At 38.7% G+C, this 14,007-nt stretch overlaps 1 protein-coding gene across 4 annotated transcripts in view; it reads right to left on the minus strand.

Annotated features, from left to right (window-relative positions):
- Positions 1-2,429: 2,429 nt before the first annotated feature.
- Positions 2,430-14,007, minus strand: part of SUGT1 (SGT1 homolog, MIS12 kinetochore complex assembly cochaperone) — a 28,813-nt gene continuing 17,235 nt past the window's right edge. For all 4 annotated transcript variants that reach the window (XM_030475996.2, XM_030475997.2, XM_030475998.1 and 1 more), the window contains 3 exons: positions 5,114-5,204; positions 3,613-3,794; positions 2,430-2,976 (listed from right to left, as the gene is read on the minus strand). In XM_030475996.2, coding sequence (XP_030331856.1) covers positions 2,875-2,976; positions 3,613-3,794; positions 5,114-5,204 — 375 coding nt within the window. In that variant the 3' untranslated portion in view covers positions 2,430-2,874. The remainder of the gene's footprint in view (positions 2,977-3,612; positions 3,795-5,113; positions 5,205-14,007) is intronic.

The following is a 14,007-nucleotide window of genomic DNA, read 5'->3' on the forward strand; positions in this document are numbered from 1 at the left end:
CCTACTGCTTTAATCCAATCCCCTCCCAGAAAACACCACCCCCAATAAAGCAGCAAGAGCCACCATTATTGGTTCATCCAAAGTGGAACACACACAGATTATCTGTCCATGCTCAGAAACATGCTGGAATTATGTTTAAACTGGCAAACTTGGCTTACAGAATTGAGATGGACAGGGAGGCCTACTGCTTGACTGCTACAAGTTTTAGCCTGAAGCTAAACCATTATATTTGCATTACACATGCCTCAAGAGTACATAAGTAGCAATGCATTTTATTTTACTTTTTGCCTTAAGCTAAGTGCACTGAACCCCCAAGCAGTGACATAGTACCCACTGAATACAGGAATACGTTGTGCCTATCTGACCAAATAGTCCAATGGTCTTTCTGTAAGTGAAAGTAGACAGAGGAACCCCTACTGTGTTCTCTTCAGTAAGAAAGAACAACTTGATTGGCAGAAACATTCTCAAATTACTTTTTCATTTCTATTTAAGAGATTTTTATCTAGGCTTTTCCCATAGCAAGTCTTTGCTAAGCACTGTTAAGTGCTCTGAATAATATTTATAAAGCAAGGCTGGCCAGAAGACAAGAACCTGATTTTGCGACAAAGCAAAGTGCTCAGACATTTGTCTTCCTTCTACATTAGACAGGAAGAAATGCCTTTCAGAGCATAAATAAGAAGCAGCAAAGCACTTATCCAGGAGAATCGAGTTCAAGTCCCTGTTCCAAATAAAGTTAACTTCAATGTTAGCATCCCATATGGATGGCAAATGCTGTACATATTAAGCATCCAGCTACTCAGAATTCTCTGAAAGGCAAGAAATTCCCCACTGAAGCTAACAAATCTTCACTGAAACACGCCCCAAGTATATCCTTTGAGAAACTCTTCCAAGAAGCAGACATTGCTCAGTAAGAATCAAGAGGTAAGACACACACAAAACCCTTCCTAAATTGAATCTCCTTTCACTGTCTTCAAAGACCAGGATAACATTCAGTTCTGAAGGTCATCAAATTTGAGGTTTGGAAAACATGGATCAATTCTGAAGCTAAAAGCGATTCAAGAAGAAATCACTGCCCAGATTGCCCTATAGGATAATCATGATCTGAGCACATCAAGGAACAGTAGTTATGTCAAGACTGTAGTCATAGTCTACAGCTGTCCAGTATGATGAAGTTCATAGCTATGGCATACACCCAAAACCAAGCTCTCTATTTAAAAGGATTTGTGAGATTTTAAAATCTTGGTATCTGTCTACTGCACAGGCATAGCAACAACAGCAGGAAAAAACCCCACTGCACTTTGCCAGAATTGCTGCAAAACCTAGATTGCTACTCCTCAGAAAGCACAGAATACATCCTTTCTTCCTTCTCCTTATTTCTCAATCATCTTTTACACACATTTATTACTGCAGCAGCTGCAGACTTCACTTGTCCTATTAAAACACCTGTTCTAATAGCCTTTATATTTTACCAAGCTCATCCAATTCTCACTGCAGTAAAAACAACATACCAAATACCAAGAAAACAGGCAGAACAACAAAAAATCTAGAAAAACCTACATCATTAGGAATGTAAGGAAAAGTAGTAAACTTAAAGCAGCATCCAACAGTTAGCAAGGAATGAAATGGCTCTCAGGCTGCTGCCAGTATCTGCAATACATGGTATTTTCTAGAATCTTACAATATTTAGGTATCCCTGAATTCCCAAGAGACAGCAGCGCATGGACCAGGCATGTTTACCACAACCTTGTGGGTTTGTATGTCTCTCACAGAATCACAGAATGGTTGAGGTTGGAAGGGACCTCTGGAGGTCACCCTGTCCAATCCCCCTGCTCAAGCAGGGCACCTGGAGCCGGGTGCCCAGCCCATGACCAGATGACTTTTGAGCATCTGTAGGCCCTGGCAGACTCGTGTCCAAGCGGTACAAGCACAGACAGTATTTCTCATATTTCTGAGTTCTTTTTCTGTAAATAATGTTAGTTACAATTTGATCATGATGGAAAAGCTGCACTGATGGAAACAATTAAGGACTTATGGGCTCTTCTTTAAAATACAAACAGTTTCCAGTGAAATAACAGAACTTAAAGCAACTTCCTGCTATCTTTGATTTCAGGCAATTGCAATAGATCCTCTTTCTGAACAAGGTGGCAAAGGACCCACTTTCCTGTATGCAGAGACTTCCAGCCACAACTGACTTCCTCCCATTACCTACAAATGCAGTTCAACCTACCACTCAGGTGGAAGGACTCCAAAAGTAGAAATTTTGTGTCTGCATCAAGAATAGCAATCTCATCCTCCTCGCTGAACGCACATTTTGCTTCTATACATGCCAGCTTCTTTTTGTTTTTTAAGCTGTTTTCACATCCTCACCTATACGCTTTAAGTGATTTCCCCATCAAAAACCAAGATTACTAAAAATGAAATGAAGCAGCTTCCGTATAGAAAAACTTATATTTACAGTTTTATTTAGCAGAGTTAAAGAGCAAACAATTTTAACACTGTTGTTGAAAAGTGTTTTCACCCAAAGTTGCCAAGATCTAATAAGTTATTGAACAGAAACACCAGGTGTAAGGCAATAATCCTGACCAGTCATTAGAGATCACCCTATCTCCAACGAGCAGAGCCAATAAAGGTGGTAGAAAATTTAGACTGATTGACTGGACTTCCAAAAATCAGACAGAAATGATGAAAATAGGGTTCGACTCCTGAGTATGTCTTTAACATCTGCGGATGAAGGAGTTTCTAAAGCAAAATGTAAAGACAATTCCTACTTCCAAGGGAACACTCAGTGCTTTGAATCCAAGAATGTTATGTCCATACATAGTGGTCAGTACATGACTATGGCAACACATCGATGGTAAAAGATTAAAAACAGGATTAGAACTTTTTCCATTCCATGTCATCAGGAGGATTTACTTCTACCTTCCTTTTACCAACATCAGACCAGTTGGTGCTCAGAACTGTGCCTCCAGATTCCATCTGCAATATGAGAGAAAGCTTGTTTAGTTTGCTAGAGGAATTCTAGCAACAGAAAAGCCACATTTCTTACAACAGATGAACAAATTCTGAAAAAGCATGAAAAATCTACACTTTGTGTAGCTGCAATTGCACAGATAATTCTGTGTAAAGACAGAATAAAATCTGACAAAGTTATCAGTCCATAATCTTCAGCCCAACAGTATTTTTACAGTACTGGACACAATGAGATGTTACTTTGTTAACAACAAGCTTTAGAAGAGTCATGTTCTTGCCTACGAGCACAACACATAAAAGGAACTAGATGCAAACAATGAAGAGGAATCTGATCCTTTCACCCATGGCAAGTCTTCAAGCTCTCTCTGAGCCAAAAATAGTACTTCCTCTGACAACACTGACTGAAACAAAGAGACCAAAGACAAAGCCCAACCTTGGACTTAAGAGTCATATTCGTTAGTGTACAACTTTGTAACTTTCAGCAAGACTTGTTATACTAGTATCTCCAACAGAACCACTGCCGTTCACGATAGGCCCAAGGTTTTGGTAGCTGCAGGCTTCCTGATTCATGCAAACTTTAGTAAATTGTGTCAGTGTACAAAAGGTAACATGTTTCTTCAGAGAAAAAGAATGAAGACTTACAAACGATTTGTTCATGGCACGTTTCACTTCATCTGTACCATCTGAATAAATCTGCTGGAAGAGTTTATTTAAAGCAGCATCTCCTTCTAACTTCTCATTCTTCTCCTCTTCTTTGATTTCAACTACCAGTTTGTCCCAGTTCCTTGTATAGTGAGAGGACGATGGATATAAGTGCTGGGAATCTGAAAACAGAAGTGTTACCTAACTAAGGATTTTCTCATGACTTTTAGAGCAGCAGAGAACACACAGACACATATGTGTCCGATGAATCAGAGATGATAATGGACTATGAATCTGAAAATGCAAATTGATTCCTCCTTACTGATATAAGCATTGCAGTAGCAAAAAATAAAGAAAACTAAGGCTAGAGACTATATTCAGCAAAAGTTCCCTTTCAAGTAAACAGACTTACATAATTTAGCTATCCAACAAAAAAAACGCTGGACAACAGCAACACAGATAATAAAAGTCAAAACAAGGCAGGAGACATTGGTGGACACAAAGAAAAAGAAACCCCAAAAAAACCCAACCAGCAGCCTAGAGCCATAGAAAAATTTGATCTAAAATTCCAAAAAATATCTGAAATCAACAAATCAGGAAAATCAAACTCTCTCAAAAGACAGACGGTTAATCTGCCTTGAAAAACTCCAAGAGACATGGAATACTTAAGCAAGTAGTACTTAATTGGACATGGACCTATGGAAGCAAGTCCAGAGGAGGCCACGAAGATGCTCAGAGGACTGGAGCACCTCTCCTATGAAGACAGGCTGAGAGAGTTGGGCTTGTTCAGCCTGGAGAGGAAAAGGCTCAAAGGCTCCAGGGAGACCATGAATCAGCTTTCCAGTACTGAAGGGGGCCTACAAGAAAGCTGGAGAGGGACTTTTTACGAGAGGGACAGGACAAGGGGGAATGGCTTTAAACTGAAAGAGGGGAGATTTAGATTAGACATTAGGAAGCAGTTCTTCACTGTGAGGGTGGTGAGACACTGGAACAGGTTGCCCAAAGAAGTGGTAAATGCCCCATCCCTGGCAGTGTTCAAGCCCAGGCTGGATGGGGCTTTGAGCAACCTGGTCTAGTGGAAGGTGTCCCTGCCCATGGCAGGTGGTTGGAACATGATGATTTTCAAAGGTCCCTTACAACCCAAACCGTTCTATGATTCTACAATTTAAGCAACAGTAGAGGCATAATAATGCATAGAACTGCAAAACAGTGACCAAACCAGGCAGACAAACAGATAAGACCATAGGAATTAATGACAAGCATATAACCTTAACAATCCATCAGATTAATGGAAGTTATGACCCAATTTAGTACTGAAGTTTTAGTAATGCCCTGCAGACTTTTTCTGTCAGTTCTTGGCAGTAAAAACAAAATTAGGCCTTTCATCGTAAATATGAAGTTGTAGTTTTGTTAATAATATTTAACATAAAAAAATTATTAATAACTGCAAGTAATTTAATACAGATAAACCATTTAATACTTAAACTGTCAGAGAACAAACCAGGTGTAAATTGCTTTAACTTAGGAGAATCTCCCTGGCCTTCCAGCTTCTCCCATCTTACAGCCTCTGGCTTCTTCATTTTTATCTCAACCTACAAAACACAAGACAAAGAACAAATTAACACAGATGGCAAACAGTTCTGCCAAATAGTTTCAAAGTAATTGGATCCTGTAGCAGCAAGAAAATGAATGCATTTGTTTTCAGAAACACAGTCTCCAACATGAAGCCTATATCTTAGCCCAATTTACCTACCTTACAAGACGAAGTTATGTGACTTCAAGACACATGTCAGCTAAGCTTTAACATGGCTGCACAGCTCCTGTATCAGACTTTGACCCTTGTGGTTAGTTCCACTTTTTTCTTCTGCTTACTGTTCACTTGATTCTTTTTGTAAATTATGGCATCCCAAAAGTAATGATCAGTCCCACTGTCTCTACACTGGCAAACACCAAGGTATTATCTTTGAAGCATCCCTTTCTTGCCAGTCAGCTCTAATAATGAAACAGTACTTTAAAGGACTACAAAATCCAGCTTTATCTAGGCATAATATTTACATTTCATCCAACAAAAACATTTTGTATTTTGATGTGTGTTACACAAACCAGAGAAACACGCTGGGACTCTGCAGATCTTCGCACTTGAGAAATTCACAAGCTGTATTCATTTGGTTCGATGAACAAACACTGCTATGGAGAAACCTGTCTAGCATTCATTGACAAAACTGGCAATTAAAAATGGATATGGTTGCAATTATCATAGGAGAAACAAAATGAAGTATGTCATGCCCTATCCACAACTACACGCAATCCCTTTAGACAACCATACTGAAATGGTTTTTTTCATCATTAACCTTATCTTTCTGGTTACAGGGTTACAAAGTTGCAAAACAATGTCTGTGAAAAAAAGGCTGTCTAATGTCGCTACAAATGACATATTCACTTAAGAAAGTGTCACAAAGTTCATATAATGCTATTAATTAACTGAAACCAGTGCTTGCTAAACTTCAGCAATTCCTTACTTGTGAACAGCTCAGCAGAAGCGAGTTCTTAGTTCTTCCTAAAGCCACTATAACCTGGGGATCCCTGCAGACCCAAAAACAAAGGCACCACTGTACAAGCTAACCCTAGAGAACCTAACAGCAAACTCCTCGCATAGCATCATGTTGATCTGAAATCTGAACTTCATTTAATCCATTCTTCAAATCAGTCACCGGTAAGCAAACTGAGATACCTTATAAAATAAAGCACACGAGCTCATTTAAGTTTCAAAGCTTCCATGTTTGCAGTCATACTGCATTTTAAGAATCAGAATATTCAATTATGGTTCCTCTTTTTTTTTATTTTCCCCTGAGGAAGCTACCATTTCCCTAGACGAATTTAAATACTTATTTTTCCACCACTAACTTCTACTGAGAACAACAGAAAGTTTAAGACTTGAGGCACAAAATGCCCTTCAAGGCGGGGAGAGTTTCAGTGAGTTTGTAAATCCAACACCCACATGTATTTGACTTCCCTTTCCCTGCTGGATTTCCAAGGTTTTTAGCAACTTTTCAAGTCACAAATTAAGCATTTGAGTATCAGCTTTTAAAACAGTGAAAGTCACAGGACCAAAAATAATCAAATAAAATTAAAATATTAATCTAGTTGCTCAACCTCCTGTCCCTAACGAACGCCAATATTCCAGAGTTCAATACTGCGATCTGTAAGGACGCAGACAGAGGTTTCTGTTGGAACTCTGCAGAAGCAGCATTCAAACTGTGCCAGTAATTGGCCTCTAGGAAAACAGAAGAAGTCAGCAAAGCTTCCACTGGACTTTTCTAAAAACACTGTGGAAACTACAACCCTAAAGTTCATTTTTGAACACCTACGCTCATAAATCTAATGCTCTGTGATTAGCTTAAGGAAGCAAAAAATATTTGTGTATCTACATGTAAGACAAACAAGTCATTCCATTTGTGCCAGAACTAGTAGGTTTTTTTCTTCCAATGGATTTGGATCTCATGAGCCAAACTTTTCAGTTAATTAGCCACTTACAAAGACACTAATTAGTTGCAAGTGAGTATTCATTTAAAATAACCTGTCCCTCCTCTGCTTCTTACATAACTCTTCTCAACCCGAGGTAACTATTATCAATTCAGTTGCGTATTTAAGTTGAGGAGGCCTTAAAATTCGGATTTTATACTCTGCTTATTAGTGCGTCCCCACATATGTCCTATTTAAAAGTAGGAAGAGAGTAACTACTTGATACTAAGACTGCTCAACACTATACCTCTTCCATTTCTCTTCTGTTTGTTTCTTCCTTTGCTATCTCCTCTTACCCTTACACTTCAGGCTTTTAACCAATCTCTTTCAGTATCTTAAATACAGACTATTTCATCCACATCAAGAATGACCTCTAATGTAATATAACGCCTGATGTGAGCTACTACTGAACACAGACTTTTTTCTTCTCAGAATAAAACCCTCCTCAAAGAAGCCTTCTAAAGACCTCTGGGTATTCATCAGAGTACTCTGCCCACACATAAAAAGAAGAAAAAAAAGGAAGATCTTTACTTTTGGTGCTCCCGTAATCCCCCTCTCCTTTTTTAATCTGCTAATTCTTACACTTTACTCTCTGAAACTGTCCCTAAGCCAGTACTACATGACAAACATCCCCTAGGAAAAGGAAATGCTGCAAACTAATTCCCAGTGTAAGATGCAGCTTTCTTAAATCTAAACCATTCCAACCCTGCCAAGCTAGAAGTATAGAGGCTGAAGAACTGAGACAGAATGTATTTAAGACACGATTCAACCTCTACTCCATATACTCCATCCACTTCAACTGAAGTTACTCATTAGGCAAAGTGGCAGGCAGGAGCAAAACTACGGAAATCATTAGCTTCATACCATCATGCAACCACATTTCCAAAAAATACAAAGCTCTCAAATTCCGCTTGTGAAGGCACAAATTTCTTCAACTTGAGAACTTTATTTGATCTACGGAGAAACAACTTTGCCAGTCCCAATTACATGCGCAAACTGCAATAAATGCATTTTAATGAACATTTTAAAGCAGACACTGATAGATAGCGCACAGAAAAGTTCCATCTCGGTACGGATATTTGTGTTCTATCTAACATACCAGGTACTGTCAGCTTTTTCCTCTCCTTTGAAAAAAAATTCAGTACTCAGGCAAGAGAAATACATCAACACTTGCCAACTACTTTGATTTAACATTTATATTTTATAAAACATATGCCTGTGTGCCTCATGCCAACTTTAGAATAAAAGACAGGAAAATTTCCTTGCAAATTAAGTGGTTTGCATGCCACTTAAGGACAAGCCTAATGCCTCAGCCTCTCCCTGTAGCTCATGCTGTGCAGGCACCTGACCACCTTGGTAGCCCTCTATTAGGATTTCCTCCACTACATTAGTGCTTTTCTTGCATTGGGAAGCCCAAAAATGGACATAGTACTCCAGATGCATGAAAAGTTCCAATGCAGAAATAATCCACTTTCTGTTATAATTTTTAAGTTCCTGGTATTTTGGGTTCAAAGTGAGCAAAGCAAAACGGAAAAGAAACACGGCATTTTGATGGAGTAATTAATGCACTACTTGTTTAAAATAATGTCTTGAGAGAAACCTGTACCCCTCTGAGAAGAGGGTCAACTGGGGGTTCATCATGTAGAAGAAACCCCATCCACAGTGAAAGGATATAGAGAGAAGTTTCTACTGACAGAATTTTTACAGAATGGTTCGGGTTGAAGGGACCTTAAAGCTCATCCGGTTCCAACCCCCTGCCATGGGCAGGGACACCTTCCACGAGAGCAGGTTGCTCCAAGCCCTGTCTAACCATAAAACTGATCAATTTTTTTAAAACCTATCAGAGATTTAGCCAAGTTTGTCTGCAGCTTAATCCAAGCACTGGCTATGAGCAAAGATGCCAGAGTTACTCTCAGAAGCTATTCTAAACCACTTCATTGGTAGTGTAAGAACACAAAACCCCCTAAGACGACTGGCATAAAAAAGCCAGTTTAATCTAGTTTTAAGAAAGATTTTTCTCCCCTTAAATACAGATAAACACAGTGCTATTAGCCAACATTCATTTTCTAGGTAGAAGCTTACTGTTAAAAAGCCCAAACCTCTGATGAACTAGATTTCACTTGAAGTTACGTTCTGGGACAGATACTGGCAGTTTAACTGAGAAACATTAAAAGAGAAAGAATTTCTATCTTCCTCCCTAGAAGAAGATTCTGATGTACACTGACAAGTTACAAGAGGTTTTTTTTCCTAATTTCTGTGTTTTATATTTTACAGTCCATGCTAAGGGGGAGTTCACTTACCACTGGCAAATTTGTGTCAAGCTCTGATCAAATGGATGAAGGAAATCGGAACTGGCAAAGCTTAAGCAGTAGTTCAGCCATTAACTTTCAGATGCATCAAACCTATCCCTTTAAATTCTGATGTTTTGCTATATCAAACACACAAAAATCAAAATTCAGGGTTTCCAATCAACTACTTAGTTACTTACTGTACTTGTAATGCCTTGCCTTAGTTGCAAATTTTAAGTGTTTTGAACTGTTATTTTGCAATCACATATTTTGTTACCTAAATTTAAGGGTAGGAGAAAACAGCACTATCTTCTAAAAATGTATGACCTATTCAAACTTACCTCTAAGATCATATGTACATACAGTTCTGATATCCCAGTTATTCAAAGACCTTTTATACATTGCTTATATTCTGAAAGCCAAGATCTTTAGTCCGTAACTTTAAACAAAACGTACAGAGATGAAAATTAACTCTACAGTGTTATCATAGATAAATGATAATTAAAAATGTATTCTGTAGTGGATATATTGCAACTGAAGGGATGTAACATGCACATTGCAGTTTCCTTGTCAGCTATGGAGAACAGAGTACAAAAAGGTCAAAGTCTCCACCTCACTGGTATTACATAGCAACTATTTGTTATAATTGTGAATTTTAGAGTAGGAGCTAGCAATACAGATAGTTTAGGCATCCTAAAGTTCTTTGTCACTGCATTCTCAACATAAACCATTGCTATTCCAATAGTTCTTAAATCCGTCTTCTCTCAAGACAGAGAAAACCCCTTATGCATGGTTTTCCTTTATGCAGTGACTTACAGGCTTGTTTAAAATATAGTTCTCAGAGTATTAACAAGTTTACATCTGCCCAAACCCATCTGCATTCATAAAGAAAAAAAAAAATCAAACTTATTTTGAGCCAAGTAAGTATCATACGAGTCATTGGGAAGGTTTCTTTATGGTCTAGCCAGGAAATTGCTTCAACAAGCCCTGCCTAAGAGATGCAAGAAACTTTCAGAGAAGTACCCAACTCACAGCTTAAATATCAGTTTACAATTTACAGAAAATGCTCGAGAATATATATGGGAGATGTTAACTTGCATGAAAGCCTCACAGAGAAAACAAGTACGTGAGAGCAGGGAAGTCCGCCTTCAAGTGCCTGCAAGCAATTTAATGAAAACACCCAAACTGAGAAAGTATCTTTCAAGGTTCAGACTGCAACGGTAAGAACCAACTTCTGTTAAAATAAATCTGTTCCTCTGTTTATCTATTTGTGTACATTTGCCTCTGAATACAGACACTGATGACAGTCCAACAGTGTGTGAAACAGTTTCACTCTTTGCCTTTTCCTTTACATTTAGCAACACGGATTGGTGTGCTTTTCCAGTAAGCTGCACGGAGTATTTCAGAATTTGCAAGGCAAAATGTTGGTTTGAGGAAAAGAAACATTCCACTGATGCACACTACCATATTCTTGGCATTGAAGCTGCTCTGTGTGCTTCTCAGACATCTCTATTAAGTAACAAATGTCAGCCATAAAAGAGACTGAGGATTTCTAACACCTCCCCCGTTTGCAGCACGACTTTGATCTCTAATTGAAGGGCAGTTCTGGGTAAAGCAACCACTTTTCACCACTCTTTCAAATGGCTCTAAATTGCTGCAAGTCATTGCTTGCAAAAAGCCCAAACCACTAAAAACTGAAAACTCATAGTAATTGTCCCCAGTCTATTAGTAGGTGCAAGAGCAGGGGAGAAGAAAAAGAGAAAGCACCAGCTCAGGTTTCCTTCAAGTTCCTAAGCACAAGTGTTAAAAGCACATACTCATCCTCGCTCTCCTCTTCAGGTCTAACAAGAAGAAAACCTTGAGCATCACCTAGAACACAAGATAAGGCCTAGAGAGAGAAACTGTTCACGTTACACCAGTTTCCAACAGAACATGGCAGCATATTTCCCTAGAATTCCAAATACACTAATAGACTGATCAGAGGAGGGAAAAGAAAGCAAAGCTGATTGTGCACGAAGAACTGTTTCAGAACATTAGAAATCCTTACACTTTTTGTGCATTTCTACTTTCCTGCCATGTTTTCTGGACAGAGGGCGATCAGCCAGTTTTTTCTTAAACATATTTAGTCACTCATTTTAAATGTTTATGCCTTTTTCCTTTTTATGAAGGAAGCACGATGATATCGCGCACACTGAGCTACGGGGTAACCACACAACTTCCGAAGAGCAAACCTGGTCCAGCCTTTACATTTTGGCTCCCCCTTCTGGAAAGAAGTGAGAAACCAAGTATCACCACTGAAAGGTACCTTCCTCCACTTACATGCTGAATGCAACGTGCAGTTGCAAAATGAACTCAAAGCCGAATTTGCAAGTAGTGATACCTATTAAATAGCAAATAAACTTCTGAATTAAGTGAAAGAACATTTTTAAAGTGGCTCCAAGCATGGCAGCAATACATACAGCCACTATTAAAGGCAGACTGTATCATCCATAAAACTGTGGACAACTAGAGAATATACAACAGGATGCATGATGAGATAAGGATGTGATCTCAAAACTGGACTTTGCCCACATATTGCACCGTTCTTGAGCCAGTGTTAAGTGTTTTACCTCTTTGAGCTCACAGCTTGAAGTCAGAATTCTGTCTGCAGGTTATGAACATCAATTTACTCCTCCTCATACAGAAACCACTCAAACACCTATCCATGCTACCTCTGTACCATTTGCTAGTTCTGTGCTTTTCAAAACAGAGACTTCGTATCTCAAAGCTGCACACAGCAGGAGTTTATTGAAAGGTATAATTTCTATTTCACTCCTAGGAAAGAAACAATTCTTAGGGTTCAACTGCATTTTTCACCACTGCTAACACTCCCTGCAAGAAACAATCCCAGCGACTGCACGTTCTGTCTGCTCTTTGCAGTTATTTTAGAATCTGTAATTCTGCAAATACAATTAAGGCTATTTTCTCCTCCTGAATTTGCATCTTTACCTTATGCCTTTGCATTTCTCATGTGATGCTGAATTACAAGCAGTATTGAGAAATCCCTCTCCAGCTTCCCTTAGTTACCAAAACACACAGGACTGTTCTACTATCTGCCAGTTCTGCTGTTTCATCCTCTATCCATTTGTTAGTTTTATGAAGTTCATGGAAAACCTCAATTATCTACCACATAAGCTGCCCATACATTCCACTGTTTCCTCATATATTTCCTCATGTAACTGGAAAAGAAAGACCAGACTCCTTGCTGCCCTGTGAAGACTACACGATGCAAAATGGCAAGAGGGCTCACATATTCAAAGCGGCAACACAAAATAAAGCAGTGTGGACACACGCAGTTATTCTGATCTGAAATTACTAATCCGCAGGAACAGACTTGTTCCTATCCCATGAAAAGAGAATTTCTTTAGGACTGTGTAGTAAAAAGTTCATATAATTCAGAAGACAATTAGATTATGTCTTTCTTTGCAAGTCCTTACAAAAGGACTTCATGTAAATGGTACAACATAATTTGTAAAGGGTTTGGGAAATTTGAAGTAATAAGATAATAATAAGTTTATTCCAAGTACTAACTGTGTATTTTCCATACCGCTCGTAAGAACAAAGTACATATACAAAACCTAGGAAAAGAAATCTGAATTTCTAGTATTCAAAGACTAAAGCTGCACCATCCCCTTAAAGCGCCTAATGTTTTTCAAAGTGCAACATTCTAAGCCTCTGAAGAAGCCTTTGCATGGTTAACATAAACCTGCTTTTCAGGTTTTTTTCTTCAGCCAGACTCCATCTGCTGGTCAGAGCCAGAATTAGCTGGACCATCATTTAAATTGTATTCCTTCCCCATGCCTTCACAGATGACCTTATACTATTCTTTTCTGCAGAAGGAAGAACACGTTGAAGCACTGAGTTCTGCTCTTCGAACACTTCCTGCACTCTCTCTTCTCCCATTCCGTCTTAAAAATATTCTCTCACAATTACATAAGAATAGCAACATTTGAAAATAAATGCAAAATATTTACAATTCAGACCTGAACATAACTAAAGCTTTGACACCACTTTAGGAACCTCAATCTACACCAGGCTCTGGACTACTAGATACTATTTCAGAGATTAACCCAGGCTAGAGATGGTAGCATAGAAAGCCCAAATCAAGTTCATTTTAACAGTGTTCAGTAGCATACAGATGCTTCATAAGCAACAATGGTAAACTTCAAGACAAATGAAAAGCATAACACAATCTAGATAGGAACATAGAGCAAATAGGACCTCACAGTTACTCCTCTTGACAAGGTCCATGCCCATTCCACTCAAATTTATATAAATACTAATGGACTAGCAGATGTTCTCCATACTCTGAGCACTCTGCTTTATCTTCCACAGCACAAGAGCACACATGACTCAATCACATAACCTGCACAGCTTCCCTAGCGTGAAGAGTGGAAAAACAAGACCAACTTTCTACAGCAATCCTCTCAGGTCACCTTCAAGTCCCTCTTCCCTGAAATGGTGCAAGAACTATTATTATAGGTACCTTTCTGAGATAAGAATAGGTAAAATGGAACATGAGAGCATAAAGGAATTTCCAAAAGCT

This window comes from Strigops habroptila, chromosome 2 (assembly GCF_004027225.2).
Source record: "Strigops habroptila isolate Jane chromosome 2, bStrHab1.2.pri, whole genome shotgun sequence".
NCBI lineage: Eukaryota > Metazoa > Chordata > Aves > Psittaciformes > Psittacidae > Strigops > Strigops habroptila.